The following is a 20,117-nucleotide window of genomic DNA, read 5'->3' as shown; positions in this document are numbered from 1 at the left end:
TATACATATCCTGTATTATTCTTCGGGAACCTTTTTGTGGCGTAGCGCCCACCAGATAAGTTTTCTTGGGATTCTATCGAAGGCCTTTTCTAGATCGAGAAAGACCATGTGTAGCTTTTTGTTCTTTTCCCTGTCACTCATTTGCCTAATTGCGTGGATAGCATCAGTTGTTGATCTTCCAGGCATAAAGCCAAACTGAGTCTCTCCTATTTTGATTATGTCTCTTAACCTTTTTTCTATTATTTTTTCGTAGAGTTTAAAACAGTGTGACATTAGTTTTATGCCCCTGTAATTGTGACAATTGTGTGGATCCCCTTTATTTTTGAAGATAGCTCTGCCTCCCATTTTTGGGGAACCTCTTCATTTCCAAGTATTTTATTGTACAGATTTGTGAGGAGATGTATTCCATCATCTCCTAGTGCTTTAAGGCTTTCTATTGGAATATCGTCTGGACCCCTAGCTTTGTTGTTTTTCATATGCTTAGGGCATGTGATTATTTCTTGTTCTGTTATAGGTTGTACAAGGTTTTGAATGGGGAGTGTTCGTCTAGATGTAATATGTGGGGATTAAAGTTGTGAAGCTCGTGAAAATTTTCTTTCCATCTATTCATTATTTCTTTTTCCTTTATTATCAATTTCCCATCTTTATTTTTGATTACTTTCGGAGCTTCTTATATCCCTAGAATTCTTTTTTTGCTGCTTGGCTAATCTGTATATTTTATTTTGCCCTTCTTTGATATGTAGTTCTTCATACATGTCATCGTATGCCATAGCTTTGGCCCTAGCCACCGCCTTTGTAGCTATTCTCTTTGATTTTTTGTAATTTGTCTTGTCATCTGGGGTTTTGGATTTGTACCATATTTTATATAAGGCTTTTTTCGCCTTTATAGTGGTTAGTACATCTTCATTCCACAACATTGTCCTTTGTATGATTTGTTGCCTCCCCTTGTCAAGCCTAGTGTCGATTTGGCAGTGTCTATTAATCTGGATGAAAGGTCTGTCCACATATTTTCACTGACTTGTGAGGAATCTATTGTTTCAATGTTTGCATTGATAAGACATCTGTCATTGATTTTAATCTACCCCATTTAATGCATGTTCAAACTTTATCTTGTTTTGAGTGAATTTCTTTGTGATGTGTAAATTATCTTCTCCTGGGATGACTTTGCAGTCTATTACATCTTTTAATCTTCTGTGAGAGAAAAGGATGTAATCTATCTGGGTTTTCCTTGCACCAATTTCATATGTTATTAAATAACTGTTCTTTTTCTTATATTAGGTGTTGGTTAAGGCAAGGTCGAAGGCTTGCGCAAATTTCAGTACATGCTCTCCATCAGCATTTCTTTCTCCATATCCAAAACCACCATGATGCTTTCTGTAGCTGACTCTAGCTTTTCCCACATGCGCATTAAGTCACCACCTATTATGACTAGGTCATCCTTAGGTATTTCCATTACAGCTTCATCAAGGATAGCTCTAAAGTCATCTTTCTCTTCTTCCTTGCAACCCGTTCGAGGAGCCTATACTGAAAGGATGTGTAGTATTGATTGACCAATGCGGAGTTTTATCTTCATTAGTCTATCAAGATCCTATTAACTTCTACCACTGAGGAGGTTAGATCTTGACTGAGGATAATGTCGACACCGTTTTTATTGCTAAGAATTCCGTTATTGTACAATTTATACTCATCTCCAACATTAAAGTCTTCTGTACTTTCCATTTAGTCTCTTGTAGCACGCTATATCAACTTTTTTCTTGTTCAACATTGATGCCAATTCTCTCGTCTTACCTTTAAGTGTACCAATATTCAAACTTGCTAACCTCGTCTTTTTTGCTTTGACCTTTATATTACTTTTCGCAGGATGGAGGTCTGCACCCTGCGCTTCGCTTGGAAGGAACGCCTTAGCTTTCATATACATACTTTCATTTGTTACCTTCATTTTTGTCTATTGGACAAGTATCCTTAGCACCCCACTGTCCAAGCCTGTCGGTGTGACCGGGATGTCATCTCTAAGCTCCGAAATTTATCTTATCATATGTCTTTGCACATCAGTCGTCGAAGAAAAACAGAAAAATTTTTATGTTCCTTACCAGGATTGAACCTGGGACCTTCTGTTTCCAAGCCTACATCATAACCCACTAGACCACCCCATTTGCTCATATACAATTATATTTAATTATAAATTTATATTATATTAAAATTTGGCTACAGGGAATGTCATATTTACATGCGACTGACGTTAAATTCCACGGAAGATTAAGATCTTCAAAAATTTTCTTAGATTCGAGGTTCACCGTAAAAATCAGTGATTTTGGGTTTTATCCTACTTATCAATGTTGCGAATACTTTGATCCGAATGATAAAGAAATCGAAAATAAGAACAATTTTTGTCATATATCTCGTGATTATGATAATTCTAATCAGAAGAAGGAATTTAACCTTTCTCTCAAAAATTCATCGATGAGAAATGAAAAGGATACAGCTATCGTGCCCCCATTTATCTCGGATAGGAAGACCGACTTGTTAAACCTATTGGCGAGGCATCTTGTTCACGGTTTATGGAAAGCTCCAGAAATCTTAAAGGAGGAGGAAATTGGAATAGTGGCAAAAACTGAACAGTTCGAGGTTCTCCAAAGATGCGATGTTTATAGTTTCGGGATCATATTATACCAAATATTAGCGAAATGTCGATGGCCCTACAACATAGAGTCACCGACAATTGTCACCGCCATAAATGATAAACAACTTAAGGGCCCTGCTAACCACAGGTTGGAATCTGGCGGTGCTGAAAATTTTTTGGCCACTTTCAAAAGGAAAAAGTCCTTTAAAACTCCCCAGAGTTATGATGTTAATAAGCTGATGTCTTGCGCTGATCGGATCTTCCATTTATTAAAAAAAATTAAACAAAGCGCAGGGCCCATCCTAAGACCCGATGTGACTATGGTAGATGCCGAGATCAAAAATAGCGATCTCCCTAATGCCGTAATTTTAAGGCAACTTAAGGAACTTATGATTGCCTGTTGGGCCCAAAATTCCAAATCTAGGCCTACTTTCCCTTGTATAAAGTCACTTTTCAAGTCCATAATGAGAAACGACGCTAAACAAAATAACAATGTTAGTAGCAATAACTCTAAATTATCAAGTTTCGACAATGTCATGGAGGTCCTGCTAAGCAGGATGGAAAAATACGCCAACAGTTTGGAGGTCATGGTTGAAGAGAGAACGGAGGATTATCTGGAAGAAAAAAAGCGATCCGAAAAAATACTCTACCAAGTTTTGCCTAAGTAACTGCTTGTGTAATATATTATGTTTGACACTGTCTGACTCTCTCAACCCTACATTTTTCTTAAAAAAATTGTTAAATTTATACAGTAAGGAAAGAACGAAAAAAGTGGAAATATTCAAAAACATAAGTTAGGAAAAGGATAATGTAAATACTCTTGTTCTTATGGTAACTAATATATTTTATTTAAAAAAAATGAAACAGATCAGTGGCAGAGATTTTAAAAAAGGGTCAAACGTTTGTACCCGAACAATATAAACAGGTGACCATATATTTTAGTGACGTGGTTGGATTCACCAGTTTATCTTCCGTTAGCACACCGATAGAAGTAAATATACAATAATGGATTTCTATATTAACTCTAGAAAAAAGGTTTATAGATGATACCACTGTTTTATAGTTGCAGAAATTGTCTAAGTTCAAATACAATAAACCTAAATAGTATTATTTTTTAAAACTTTAAAACACATAGGGCATATACTATAAAATCTGCCGGGTAAACTCCCTGCGGTGCGTGGTATACACGAGTTTCCGATACATTGAAATCAGAATAGGCTATTTAAAAAGCAAATTGAAAAGTCATTTTTAAAAAGAAGGTATAAATTTATATAACCCGATCACCACCAGAACCTAGGAGATCTCTAAGAATAACCACTTGTTAAAATTTATAAAAACGGGGAACTCTAAGAGTAATAAGAGATGTAGACACAACTCAATGAATGTTCAACGATGATTTTTTTTTTAATTGGATAAAATAAACAAGTATCTGATGTAATAAGGAACAGTATTATTATCATGTTAGAGGGATATGGGTTTTATTAGGGTTAAGATACATTGCAAAATGGTTTTAATTAAATTTAATCGTTTCGATTAATACGCTTAGAGATCTGACAGGCTATGGGATTATTTAATAGATAATAGAATGTTGTTACGGCGATTTTTGTGAGTTAAACAAAGATCAATTTTAAGTTTAATACTAAACATCCTTCCCATAATTCGATATATTATAATATAAATATTTTGAATCCATTCCATATATATATATATATATATATAGATTTTTTTTCTAAGACTAATAAATGACTTACCTATGTTTAATTATAAAATAAATAAAATAGATAGTAGATTTTTTGAACGATTTGTACACCTGTTTCGACGAGATTATAGAAGAATACGATGTGTATAAAGTAAAATTTGTAAAATAAAATATGAAATTTCACTATGCATTGGTTTAATTTGGCAAAATAACTTTCCTAGTTATGTCCTTACTCTGTATATATATTATATTTACAGTCAAGAACAAAAAACATATCACTAATAGCATATATCTTGATTTTGATTAGTTAAGAGCAAGATTTAAGAAATATACCATTTATAAATTAACTCCTGGAAATTTGGCCTTTTCCTTAGATCCCCCTTGAGACTTAAAATGGGAGAAGGGTTTGAATAAAATTTTTTGACCGAAATCCTTTTTAAGAATGCTTAGTAAAAGACATCCCATTCTTGTCCATCTCTTACAAGAGTCTGCGCAATAACACATAAAAACAGAAACAAATTAAATATTAAAAAACGTTTTAGAATTTAAAATTAATCTTCTATTCAGTTTGACTTCTATCTATAACTATTGAAGGTTCAGATCCAGTTTTATCTGCCACCCATCTTTTATCTACAGTCTTTATTATCTTAATAAATCTCTATATATTGACCGCGATAGCGTTTAGCATATATAAATTATTCTAAATTTTGTTATTTCACTTTTAGTGGAGTTATAATTCATCTCTCTCATAAAATCCATACCTTTATTTTGAAAATACACTATTTTTAGTATTCAACGACATGAACAAATATTCGGTTGATTCTTATAATAGTCTATGTCCACTTTTTATCAAATTTTTTTTAAATCAGTTCTTCTAACTCCTTCTATAACAACAATAAAAATGTGAAAAAATATCTAGAATTATTTGTCCATTTAAAACGTAAATATTCCTTTATACATTTAAAAAAGCTACTTTTTTCAATGCTGGGTATGGAATATTTTTATTTTCTATATTAACTTTCTTTCTTTCTGAGATCTTTTTTCAATAGTTTTTCTGAGAATATTATTTTAGGACAAGCTATGATAAGTTACTTAAGCATTATTCTAAGCATTATCAATCAGATAAGAATAGAATGAATATTTTTCTATTCATACATGCTGTAAATAGAGCAGGCAAATTTTTAAAAACTCTCCCCTGAAAAATTGAAAAAAATGGATACAATCCTCAGCCTATGAAATATCATTCCCAAAGCAGGGTATATAGAAAAATCCTCTTTCTATTAAAACGAAACAAGTTATGTGTATAAATTCTTGGCTAAAAAGTAGAATATATAAATATATATATATAGTGATATAAAATCTAATGGCAAAATCAATATTTTATCTAGACAAATACTACCTAAGCCTAGGGATTTCACTAATAGATATCCAAACCCTTGTGGCATCTATGAAGCAAAATCTTCTGGCTAGCGTAATATTTTTCTTGATAAAATACTGAGTTAACCGTTAAAATCGGTTTAAATGGAGGATTTTGCACAACTAGATATATAAATATTTCATTAAGTTTCGCTGGTTCAATTCCAAGCTGATAATAATTATTTATCATTGTATATAAGATATTATTTCACAATAACATAAGCCCAAATTGAGAATAATCATGTAACCGTTATTTTGGACGGTCTTTGAATCGGATCGTGTAGGGAACTTATAGATATCTTTATTTTTTGTCATTTTTTACAGGAAAGGGATTTCTGAGAAATATGATAGGCATAATTTAAAATAGATTTTTTTTTACAATATAATAATGACATTCTCGTTTAATAACGTTTTCACGCCTTCAAGTTTTTATGTCGGGACCCCTACATCGGATAATTTATAATATACATCTTCGCTTTATGGTCTCTTTAAATAGATTTAAGGAATAAGTGAAGGAAATCCATAATTAAGAGATATAAAATAATAGTAATCTTTTATTTCATTTTTGAAAAATCGTATTAATTCCTTGTACAGGTTGAAACTATAGGAGATTCTTACATGGTTGCTGGCGGCTTGACAAAGAAGAATACCGAGAATAAGCATGCATATGAGATCGCCAAATTATCTTTGAAAATCATGCGGGCCATGTCAACATTCAAGATAAAGCATAAACCCCAAGAAAATCTAAAAATAAGGATTGGGATACACACAGGTGAACATTTAAAATTAATTTAAATGTATCTATTTTGGGGTACGAAAGTTTTAACCCATTCTGTATTTCGTTAATAATTGATATTATAACAAATTTTTTGTAAAAATATTTTTCTAAATATGATTTGTGCCTAAACGATAGTATATTTTTTTTAAAGTCAATCTTATTTAATTATAGGCTGCACCTACTTCCACTATATAGCCCATCTTTTAATTTAGAATGGTGTGGGGTATTGGCTGATATTTCAAAAATTATAATTTCCTTTTAAAACAATTTTTAAAAAATAGAACAAGAGTATTTAAATTAATAAAATTTTGAAAATGCCGGATAAGTCATAAAATGACAAAATATAATATTTAAAAATCCATAATGAAAATCTGATTAGTATAAAAATGGAGTTAATTATTAGTCAAATTTCTTTTGAAAATGACATTAAAATTTTTTAAAATTATTCTTCTTTATTATAAATCATTGATAATTGCATCACAGCACAGTAGGTGTCACAAAATAATTATATTTTTTGAAGCCATTTTTATCATTTCTCAATATTAAATTTTTACTATCTCCTATCCATTAATTTTATCTACTTTCCCTCTTGCTTCTTAATGCCACCAGATTAGGAAGTTTAACATTTATCAAATACCCAATATTTAATGACTCGTATCTTACATTGCGAAAAACCATTAGCCCATATTTTAACACAGGATTCAAGGTAACCATTATGTGTAGCTTGAAAAATCCTTATTTGAATATTAAAGCTTTTGATTCTTTAATATAATTGGCCAGAAAAAGTGAACCAATTAAGTTCATTGTGGAAGAAATCGTGTAAAAAACGAAAATTATATTTTGGGAATATACTGCAATATAATAATATCTTCCATATGGATAAATCACCCTCGCAAAGGTTTGTTATTTGTTGATTAATTATTATATCTGAAATCAGGTGTCTATATGAAGGTCTCTTAAAAATAAATATAACATCTCATCTATTTAGTTTATTTAAACTATATTGAATTTCCCTCCTAGATATTCTTTATAAAATTCTCTTTCGAAAAAAAGGTCCCTGCGCGGCGGGAGTAGTAGGCGTCAAAATGCCCCGTTATTGTTTATTCGGAGACACCGTAAACACTGCATCTAGAATGGAGTCTAACGGAGAACGTAATAATAATTATGGCAATATTTAATTAGGGATTTATACCAGTATATATATAATTTATAAGTCGTAGATTCCTTATTTATACCCCGTCTTGGCTTAATGAAATTACCCATGAATTCTCTCACTAACTTTGTGAAACGATGTTATCTGATGCAAATTGTTTTTCTAATTTCAATAATGTATCTTGGATACGTACATTTGAGAACATTAATTTCTAAATCCAGGAACAAAATTAGTTGGTCAATTTTATTAAACTATGACAGGGTAATAATATAAAATGAATAGTGTTAATCAAATTTATTTTTATTTCTCTATAATTTGTTACATTTTTCAAAATAGTTCTATTCATAATTTCATTTAATGTCTTTCTTTCTTTTTTGCTTTCTTTCTGACTAACAAAAATAAAAGAAGAAAAAAAAATATACTATTGAATGTCAATTATTTCAAATTAGATCACAGAATACTTTTTAAGAGCGTTAAAAATTTAATTTTTATACATTTTTAAGTTATACGCATAAACTATAGCGATATATTTTTTAAAAAAAATTTAAGATATATTTTAAAGATAATTTATAAGATCTTTGATCTTATTTTATGGCTAAACTTAATTCTTATTTATAGGCTAATTATTTTTTTTAAAGTTATAAAATTTCCCCAATTCTATTCTTCACTTAGATGATTTTTAATCATAATTCTTCTCTCCATTCATTTTAAGAAAGTCAGAATTCCTTCCAAAATGCAAATATACTCTTCTTTATTGATATCTATTTAACGTTATCTTCTAAGCCCACTTTTAATTTCCTCAAATTTTTTAATTAATATCTTCAATTATTTTTCTGCTATCAATTCCTTTTTAAAAAACCATCGTAAAAGTCTATCTAGTTTATTTGTATATCTACTATTCCCGCGACTTTTATATGATTCTTCTTGAATTGCCTAGAATCCATCTCAGCTATCTTATTTCTCCATCATTTCCTTAAGGCCTTTTTATTGTTCATAAGATTGAAATCATGCTCCAGACATATGCTTATACTACTTTGTTATTATTTAGATAATCATTTAACAAAGAAAATTCAATTCTTCTTCTCATTGACTTGATCACCCATATCGTGATTATATAAATATCACCACTACAACAGATAGGTGTTCTGCATAGTTTTTTCTCTCACTTTTTTATTATCTCCCTCATCGAAATAATAAATATCTTTATATTTTTTTAACTTCATCTTTATCATTCTCTTCATTTAAAAGCTTTTCAAAATATGAGATGGCATTTTACTATCACTCCTAAATATTATAAGGGAATCCTTCTTGATAAAATAAATAAATAAGAAGAGTTATTGGTCTGGTCACCATAAATCATAGGCGTGAGCGACTTCTAAAATATTCACCTCCCTTTCTCGTTTTTTATCTAATTCAACTCCATTCTCGTTTTTTCCACTTACAAATCTTTTTAACTGTATGGAACCAGCCCAGAATTCCGTAAATTATTTATACAGACATGACCAAGTCGGACATTTTTTTCTAAAGATTCGAACCTGGTTATGTGAATGTTTAATTTATCTAGACCAATCAAATCTACCCTAAATTAATAATGAATTTTTCACTCCTCCGTTTCTTCGACAACTTATTTTATTCGCTTTTTTACACTATGATAACAAACCAATATTTCTTGCCCGTTTGATTTTTGTTTACTTAATTTCAAGAAGGTTATTAAAACAAACATATTTATACAAAAAAAAGCTCAAAGGATTCATATCAGTGAGCAGACTAAGATGGCTCTCGACAAATTCCAGGACACCTTTGTTACAGAACTCAGAGGGGAAATCAATATTAAAGTAAGCAGGGTGCGCGCACCATTTTTTTTTCTCACAAATATTTATTTTTAGGATTAAAAACTATGGGGCATCTTTAAGACTTTCTTAAAATAATTTTGAGTCAATCTTCAATAAACGGTAAGATTATGAGCATATAAGTAGTCAAATAGTTTTATCATGGCGTTATTACGAATTTTTTAGTGAGGGGAATGGGGGGGGGGGGGGTTATATTTCTCAGAAAAAATGTAAGCCAAATGAAATTGATAAAAGGTTTTGTTTTGTAATTCTAAAGGGTGCCTCGAAAGTTTAAAAAAAAACATGAATCTCGTAAGTGTTGTTAAACGACCACAATTTTGATCGATTTTTAAAAACGTCTCTATTAAAATTTTAGTTAAAATAATATACTATGCAAACCTCGAGATTTGGCGAAAAGAGGTCCCAAGCTGATCTTGCATAATATTATTCTGGGCGAAAAAAATCTTAATCGGGCCGTTTTTAAAAAGTCAACCCAAATCGGGGTCGGTTGGCAACACTAGATTTGCCCATTAATACATCATGAGCCCAAAATTGATTTCACAAATTTCAATGTCGACTTTGGAAGCGAATTAATTTAAAATTTTTTTTTCCCAAAAAAAAAATATATATAAAATATTATTTAGGGTAAAGGTGTGATGAAGACTTATTGGTTATCGAAGTAAAATAAAAGGAACTCGTGGCAAAGGCGAAAATATTATCTGAATTTTTTTTTGTAAATATACAAATTAGAAATCTGTCCTCAAAATGTAACTTGATTCACTAAGCCTGTTTTAGCTTGATTTAAATTTTTTTAATATTTAATTATTTCTTCTTCTTTATAAAAAAATATTATATAAATATTTAAATGTCGATATAATTTTTCGATGCTGTACACCTTAAAAAATTTATTTCGCACACAAAAAAATATGAATTACACGCGATGCTCTCTACACTTTCAATATAATAATAAATACCAGATTACGCTATTAAATTAATAAATCTTGTAGGGATAAAATTTAAATAGATAATTAAAATGTTCAAAAATAAATTAATTTATAAAAAGGAAAAATTATATTTAAAGATAAAAAATACTTTTCTATTAGATTTTTGATTTAAAATACTCGTTCGAATTAATTAAATTACAACATATATATTATATATTATATAATAAAAAAATTATAATAAAAAAATAAGATTTAACCTATTTTAGAAAACTTATTTCTGTTTATTTCTAGGTTAAACAACTTGGTTTGTTTTAGGACTAATCCAAGTATTTAGCCTAAGATATCAGCTGAGACTAATATAAATTAAGACGTCTTAATATTAACGGATTTTCTTCGGCAGGCGTCGGAAGATCGAGCTAAATTAGCGAACATTTAGCTACCCAACTATGCTATTTAGCCGAACTCGAAGCTATGTTTATTAATAAGTAGATACTAGGATACATCTTACTGGTTTTTATGCGCACCAAAAAACAATTATTTTTGTTATTAAATCCATTGTCTGGATAGATTATGAGATACAAGTATATGTAGGCGCATAATATGGATTAATTTTATTTTCCCCAGAAAAGCTCACTAATTATATAACAAATAATAATGTAATAGACAACAGGCAAGGTGTAGGAAATATACCGTGCAAACAATATTATATACGTTTTTATAACACGCATATTATAATCATTTATAATAAAACACTCATTATAATTATTAAGAACTATTTTAAAGAGTTAAATATAAATAATTGGTTTTTGTTAGTTTTGGTTTAAAAAAAAAAAATTACCAAATTTTTCCTAGGAGATAATAATTTAATTATCTACAAATTATACATATGTCGTACGGGGATTCGGAATCTCTTGATTTTAAATCCTTTACCGAGGGCGATTTAAAAATTTTTAAAATCTGATTTACCGGAAATGTATTCTAGCATGTGTAGAGTATTTACCCTATAAATTTCAGCCAATTTCACCATGAACTTTAGAACTACTTCTAATGTATATATATTACTACATGGACAATCAATATAAATTTTTCGGTAGGGCTTTTTAAAAAATAATATTTATTGTAGTTTAAATAGGGGGTTGACAATAGTGTTTTTAAAGGACCCCCCTTTTTAGGTTGATTTTTAAAAAGAGCCCGATTAAGATCTTAGCCAAAATTATATTATGTAAGCCCAGGAGATTTTGTTCATAGATGACAGAAGAGTTTTGACCTCTAATCGCCAAATCTTGAGGCTTACATAATATTATTTTGGCTAGTATCTCAATCAATCTATATCGGGGTCGTTTAAAAAAACACTAAATTGTTCTTTAAAATTTAATTTTTATTGGTGATACGGAAGAATATAAATAATGAAGGATATATTTATATGAAAGGGAGAGGGGATGTATTTTGGAAAAGAAGTGGATATTGAATACTATAATATTCAGCTAGCGATATATATCATGAAAATGAATCTAGAAAGCAAGAACCTTAACATTCTAACAAAGTAATTTTTAGAAATGTCATTTTTGTTCTTTCTTTCTTTCTTTCTTTCTTTCTTTCTTTCTTTCTTTCTTTCTTTCTTTCTTTCTTTCTTTCTTTCTTTCTTTCTTTCTTTCTTTCTTTCTTTCTTTCTTTCTTTCTTTCTTTCTTTCTTTCTTTCTTTCTTTCTTTCTTTCTTTCTTTCTTTCTTTCTTTCTTTCTTTCTTTCTTTCTTTCTTTCTTTCTTTCTTTCTTTCTTTCTTTCTTTCTTTCTTTCTTTCTTTCTTTCTTTCTTTCTTTCTTTCTTTCTTTCTTAGGTTAGCGATAAGTCGCTACTTTTTTTTGTAAGATAGTGGACAACTATAGCGCCTACTTTTAAAAATAGCTTTTAACAACACTGACTAATACCTTTTTTTTAATTAAAAGAAACCTTCTTGTTAGTGAATAATTTAAAAAAAGAGAAACTACAAAAAAAAAATTTAAATTTTTTTGGGTTATAGAATAAAATTAGGAAATAATTAGATTTAATTGTATAGTATTTTATAAATTTCTAATTTTTTACTAATTATTTAAAGTAAAAACAAATTCAAATACTTATTTCAGGAATAAAGAATGATAAGATTCATTTATTATCTTAAAAAAAAGATAAGCAAATAAAGAGAAATATACTAAAAAGCTTTAGACGAATAATATATGAAATTCTATAATTATAAGATAATATACCTCTTTATAATAATAATAAACGAACGGATTGGGATCGGATAGGTAAGTAAAGACATTCAAAGGTATCTATCTGAATAGACTTTTCTTATTATCTTTCTCCCCCTTGTTGGTTGCCACTTATTGACACATTAAATATATATATATATATAAATACACATACGATTATGGTCTTCCGTTACAACAGCTGATTTAATATATCTATTTATTTATGAAAAAAATGATATAATTTTATCAAAAACCAGTAGCATCACTAGAGGGGGGGGGAGGGTAATAATGAGGCTCAAGCCCCTTGAAAAATTAATTGAGCCCCTAAAAAGGATCATTTTGAAAATGTTAGCTAAAAAAAAGGATCATTTTGAAAATCTAAAAATTAAATGTAATTTAAAGGATAGTGATGATACCGACCTTAACCCCATATCTCTTTAATCTTTAATCTTACTCCTTACTACTTTAGATAATTGTTTAATTTTGAATGCATTTCATTCAATTAAAAGATCTCCTTCAAGTTGAACCTTCCTTCTACACACAAACACACATACATATATTATGTATATATGAAAATTTAGATTATAAAATAAACTATTATTATCATTTCTTTTCATTCCTGTATAAAAAATAATATTTCAAGAAGTTCACGAATGTGTTAATGTGATGAATTGTTTCAAAATCTTATAATAATTTTAAAAAAAAAGATATTTGAGGGCCAACAACTGAATTTAAAAAAATAATTATCGGTGTTTCCTTGTATAAGAAATTAATTAAATCACGATACTCTCCGAAAAAAAATGTCCCTTTGATATATTTTATTTCTCAAAATAATCCTTTTTTTAAAAAGAGGTTTATTTTTCTGAACTAAATCCTGACTAGCTAAATCTTGAGATCCTTTTCTCCCCATTTTTTTATCTAGATTCAAAATATATAGTTTTTTTTTAAATATAAAAATATAATTATTTGATATCTTTATTATTTTCATTTTATAAAAAATATATCTAAAGTTAACTTTAATATTTAAAAAAAATTTTTAATGTAAATGGTTAATGAAATCGATTTTTAATAAATAAAATAAAAAATTGTTTTAAAGAAGGAAAGTATTACACTTCTACTCTATCTTAGTGCATTACATTTATATCATATAATCATTAGAAATATGTAAATATTTTCTGGCGTTATGATAATATACAATACATATTATGGTCTGGTTTTTTAAGGGCAGACTCTTGGAGCTGAGGGAACATAGACTAGAACCGTTCTAAAGCAAAATTTAGGATAGAATTCTAACGCAAATTTTTTGCCTTCAAATGTTACACACTAATCTAGTTTTTTTTGGTAATGTAATAACATTAAATAACAAAATACTAGATTATTAGTAATAAATGTATCGTAATATAATGGATAATAATTCTTCTTGCTAGAAATTTCTTAGAGCGGAAATGATTTATTAATATAACAATATAAAAATTAATGTAATACAAAAATAGAAGGAAGGAAGGAAGGAAGGAAGGAAGGAAGGAAGGAAGGAAGGAAGGAAGGAAGGAAGGAAGGAAGGAAGGAAGGAAGGAAGGAAGGAAGGAAGGAAGGAAGGAAGGAAGGAAGGAAGGAAGGAAGGAAGGAAGGAAGGATTAAAGGAAGAATAACATTTGTAAATTAGATTTTAAAAAATTTGAGCAAAAAATCTTTGATGATCATAAAATAAGATTTTTTTAAAAAGATTTTAATTTTTAAGAAGTTCAAAAATCATATTTATTTTTTTAAAAAAACTTGTGATTTTATGTCGAAAAAATAATGCATAAAAATCACAAAAATTTATCTTGGAATTTTTATAGGTAAAATTTGTTCAAAAAACTTGTTCTCCAAGCATTCAAAATATTATTTTAAACAACTGAAAAAAAAAAACTTACAGAGATCAAAATCTTTGAACATTTTTATCTTGAAGAGCATTACAAACACTGTATAAAAAAGGTTGGTATTTTATTAAATCTTTCTTTTATTTTTATTTTTAACTTTTAATATATTTTTAATTATCCTAATGGAATATATTATCCTTTCTTATTTTTTAAAAAAATAAAATTTACAAAATTTTTTTATAAAAAAATATTCTCGTTAAAATTGATTGAATGTCGTGTTAAAATTTTAGTAATTTATTTTCGTTACTTGTATCTTTATTTTGGTTATTTCTTTCTTTGTTCTTTATCTAAACATTTTACCACAATTTTGTTACAAATTGTCTAAAATATAAAAAAAAAAATTTATATTAAATGTAAAATTATATAATTTTTACTATTTTTATTTTAACAAAGTGAGAAGTTTTAATTTTTTTTAAATAGTCACGAGAATTGATAGATATATAAAAAAAGAATTTTTAAAATTATTTTTATCATTTAAAATATAATTTTTTTAAAATATATTTTATGTTTCATTTATACACGTTAAAGTAATTAAAGGTGTTTAGGGAAGGTTTTTTTATTATTTTATTTTTTTTTTCAAAATTTTTTATAATTAGGCAAAAGCTTTTAAATCTCTGACATTTTAAAATTTTTATATTATATAAAACGGGAAAATTAAATAATATAGTATTATTCCTTTCGTATTCATGATACACGAGTTGGTTTTTGTTAAAAATTTTGTAAATATTTTAGGAAGAAAACATTTGGAAATGACTTTATAAAAGGAAATTTTGTATAAAATTTGGTGAAATGTTTAAATTTACTTTTTAAGTACCCATTACATTTCTCAGGCAGAAATTTTAAGAAACAAATTTTTTTGAAAACTCAATAACCTTTTCCCTTAGTTATTTACTACCTTTTTTTAGTCGCGATTCGGGTTGAAGTTGATTAAACGTTCCGATTAAGATTATAACCAAAATAACATGATGTAAGTCTTAAAGATTTTGCACATAGCTTGGCAGAAATGCTTGGACATCTATTAGCCAAATCTCGATACTCACATAATATTATTTTAGCTAAAATCTTAAGCGAACCCTTTTGAAAAATCGACTTAAATCGGACTTTTTAACAATACTACTTCCTTAGATACTTTTAGCAACGATGCATTTACTTATAGGCGTTACTTTAAAAAATTTTAATGATTTTTGTTACTGTCTGAAAAAGCTTGTTATATTAGTTTGTTTAAAAAGTAACGTCGGGTGATACTTTTAAAGTGAATTCCTTTATAAGACATTACTCATTTTTTTTACCACCAGGTATTACGTAAAAAAAAGGCTAGAAAAAATACAACTCTATCATTTAAAAAAATAATCCGTTGTCAAATAAAAATGTATAAAAATTTGGACTTTTTCGATATCATTTTTTTATCTTTAATTAAAACCAATAATTGTTTTTTTATAAATATTGTTCAGAAAAATTCAATTTGTGTGCCTTGAAGAGAAGGGTAGTGTTATATTAAAAAATAACTAAGATCATCTTCTATTTTTGACTTTCAATATCATCAATTTATATAAAAATGAAAAAAATTAATGAGACGTAAGAAAGAAAGTTTATTTCTATACAGTGGCACGTTGAGAGTAGTCCTCCATTAAAATAAACTATGACGTAAACCCACTCTAACACTGGGAATGAGGTCATGGTTTCGAAAGACCGGAAATGAGGTGAATAGTAGGAATTGTTTTTATAACTAGGAATCATTTTAGTACTTAATTTGAAATGGTTTAGGAATTGTCTTGTTTACAAATTTATTTAGATACGTAATTAATGACTAAAATTCCGAAAAAATCAGGTACACCAACAGCAGAAATTCTAAGACTATTAACCGTAGTCGATCCCTCCCCCGCCCTAACGTTGGCGGATCTCGCGACCGGGCTTAGAACATAACTCTTAAGAAGATAGAATTGATTTCTTTCGAAAACATTTATGAAGTTTTTTTTTTGAAAAAATGGTTTTTTAAATGAGAAGATAAAGGGGTAGGATATTCGGGAAAATCTTTTAATTTTCCCTGCTCTCATTTCATTTCATTACATTAAAATTTATATTATTTATATTTATATTGAGTAAAAGTAAAAGTAAAATATTATAAAATTGTATATAAATAATTAATAACAAAATCGTTAATAAAAACAATTACTTTAAAAATATTATAAATTTCTTTATTTCAGAAAAAAAAATAAAAATAATTTAATACAACAAATGGATATAATTCTGTTTTATTTAATTTAAAAAAAAAAAATAATAATTAAGCTCCCACTAAAAAAAAAGGAACATTTTCATCTTTTTTTTACTTTCTAAGTTTTGCGATGAATTTGATAAGACTTCATTTTTTGCTTTCTCATTTATAAATTATAATACAAAATACCATTGCTAACAAGGATATTTTTTCTTTCACGAAAAAAATATCAATTAGGTTAATTAAATATAAATTTTTAATTTTTTTGATTTGCTAATTGACATGAAACACTTTAAACAGGTAAATTCGTTTTAACGTTTTTAGATGTAGATTTAAGAGGATTAAAAATAAAAGAGAATTAAATTGTAGAGGTGGTAGAGTCCTATAAATATTTATGATGACAAATTAAAGTTTTGAATCCAAAAATAATATAATAAGCGAACGGAAGGACCAATTAGATAATTAGGAAATTAACTTGGTTACTCAAAAATAAAATACTGAAAGTAAAAAAATCAGATTATATAATTTTAATTTTAATTTTTTTTTGCTATTATACCATTTTTGCAAACATTATTTTATGCAAAATAATTGAGACAAATCGAAATAAATTTTCAATTAAAATTAAATTTAAACAAAGAAATAATAGTTATATACCTTTTTTGACATCCATGAGCAAGCGAGGTTTACATAATATTATTTTAGCTAAAATCTTAATCTGGTCAAAAAAAGTGTCTGTAATGTTCCTATTTGAATGTCCCTAAATAAGTCAAATTTTATTCATGTATTGAAATATTTGACATAATAAGTAACAACTACCCCCCCCCCCCCTCAATAATGTACCGATCTAAGTTATTTTATAAATAGTTCGCTTTAAACAAGATTACAATTTATTAACAATATGTTTCTAATTCACACTAAGCCGAAATTAAGAGCATCAAATACAAATACAGAAACTTAAATTATTATTTATTTTTTTTAGTCCCCTAATAAACTTCAATGAGCATTTATAGCCAAACTCTTAAATTTTTTAAAATCCCCTAGGGTAATAGGACACACTTTTCGAGCAAGGTCAGGAAATTTTATTTATATTAGAGGAGAAAAACTGGAATATAAATGTTACTCTGGCCCCTTTTTGGGAACGCAGTGAACCATCGTATATACTCTATATAAAATAAATGGCATGGTTCAGATAGCAATTAGTTTGTTTTTCTCTTAAAAAATATTGTGATATATTCATTTTGCAATCGGAGAATGTGATTTCAGCCCAAATTAGAACAAATTTACCGTCACGCATCAAAATATTCAAAAATCATCTCAGTAAATGATTAAAAAAATTATGAGATCGCGAATGGCCATGAATTCCATATCCCAATACAATAAGACATATGATATATATACATAGTATATAATGGTATAATAATAAATTTCTAAACAAAAAAATGATATTATTACGGTTTTAGCAATATCTTATTATCTCGAAACCGCTGGTTTGTTTAGCATTTTTTTAAAAAATTATAAAACCAATAAATTATGGTAAAAATTTAAAAAAGGTATTAAATAAATATGAGTATGATTAATGTAGCTTCCTTTCTCTCTATGTTGTATCTTTAAAAATACCAATTTTCTAAAAAAAATAGTGTAATTATATAGCATAATATATCTATATTTTTAGCTTAAAAACTTAAAATAAAATTTATGTTTTTATGTAAACCATCAATGTGACTAATTATTTCATTTATTTTTTTAAATATGAGGATAAATCATGTCATAATTTTTTGGTTAGTGTATTGTAAGGATAAATTTTATGTTTTTGATATACTTGGTCTGGTTGGAACAGTACTTTATTTTTTTAAGGAAAAGGATTTTTTGAACATAACATAACTCTGGTTATAGAAATGTGAATTGATATGATCAGACAAGCATGCGTCAAATATTAAATTTGCCATTGCTAATGAATCCGAAAAAATACATGTAACAAGTTACTTTGCATTTTTGGGAGGAATGTAACGACAAATTAAATTTACTTTTAAAGTTACTCTAAAAAAAGATATGTTAAATATTTATTATGTATGTCGTATTGGGATATAATGTATATTATATATATATATATATACCTAGTCGTAGTTGAGAACATCTACAAACAAATTTTACGAATAGCCAATTGTTTAATAACAATTAACTCACAAATTAACAATAATTTTCAAATTTAATTCAAACTTTAATTTCTAAAATTTAGATAAATATATTCTGAATTTTTTAAAAAAATATAACGCATGTAAAAGACAGTTAGGGTCAAAATTAAGGTATTGATATTCAGTATTATAACAACAGGGGGGTCAAACCTGTTCGGAAAAAATATAAATTAGGTTCGCTCTTTTAGCTCTCTAAGAAAGATTCGAATTAGCTATTATCGTGTCCTCTATATCTTCTTATTCGTTTACAGCATTTGATTTGCGATGTAAACATGAATGGCATTGTCAGCTGATTAATTTTTAGAAATTTTTAATATAATTTTATAACATGAAACGACAGGAAAAAAATTATTATTTCACAATGAAACTTCATAATTTTATCCAAAAAATTTTGTAACGTCCTTGTACCCGCCTCCTTATGGTTAGTGTATATACCATGAAAGGTACCAAAAAAAAATACTCCCCTATTTCTACATAATTAAAAATTAATTAAAATTTTAAAATTAATTATGCGCTCCAATGTTCAAAATAAAGACATGTTGAAACATATTATTTCTCATTTTTGGAAATTTGAAAAAATGTGATTGATGCAAAGCTCCATTTGAGCCGATTTTTTAAAACGGTTAGCTCAATTTTAAACTAGAAAAATATTGCTCATGTCTCGAGATTTCGCTAATAGAAAGAAAGAAAGAAAGAAAGAAAGAAAGAAAGAAAGAAAGAAAGAAAGAAAGAAAGAAAGAAAGAAAGAAAGAAAGAAAGAAAGAAAGAAAGAAAACCTTTGTGCCATCTATGAAGCAAAATTTTCATGCCTGCATAATATTTTACCGGATAAAATACGGAGGAGTTTACCGTTCTTAATAATCGACTCAAATGGAGGCAATTTTTCATCACTAAAAAAATGCGTCAAATTTTTTATTTTTTTAATTGGGGAGAAAGTTAATATCACGTTAAGAGTTAATTGAAGCTTTGATATTTTACACGTTTATTAAAAACTTTAAGTTTAAAATAATTATAAATATATATATTAAAACTTTGTTTAAAAATGTATTACAAAAAAAAATTTTAATGCCCGCATTTAGCTTAAAAGAGTGTTTATATCTTTAAAAGATTCCTAAATAATATACATAAA

General features: G+C 27.6%; 1 protein-coding gene across 1 annotated transcript; it reads left to right on the top strand.

Moving 5' to 3' along the window:
* Positions 1-2,035: 2,035 nt before the first annotated feature.
* On the top strand, positions 2,036-10,278 carry LOC135931121 (guanylate cyclase 32E-like). The gene is made up of 8 exons (XM_065468011.1): positions 2,036-2,113; positions 2,212-3,284; positions 3,488-3,611; positions 4,402-4,470; positions 6,330-6,507; positions 7,567-7,665; positions 9,407-9,501; positions 10,140-10,278. The coding sequence occupies exons 1-8, from the start codon at positions 2,036-2,038 to the stop codon at positions 10,176-10,178; spliced, it is 1,755 nt and encodes a 584-aa protein (XP_065324083.1). The 3' UTR covers positions 10,179-10,278.
* Positions 10,279-20,117: the final 9,839 nt, after the last annotated feature.

The sequence above is a fragment of the Gordionus sp. m RMFG-2023 genome, chromosome 1 (genome assembly GCF_954871325.1).
Source record: "Gordionus sp. m RMFG-2023 chromosome 1, tfGorSpeb1-WG-v2, whole genome shotgun sequence".
Taxonomy (NCBI): domain Eukaryota; kingdom Metazoa; phylum Nematomorpha; class Gordioida; order Chordodea; family Parachordodidae; genus Gordionus; species Gordionus sp. m RMFG-2023.
The sequence above is the reverse complement of the archived record's forward strand: the minus strand, read 5'-3'. Positions and strand labels throughout refer to the sequence as shown.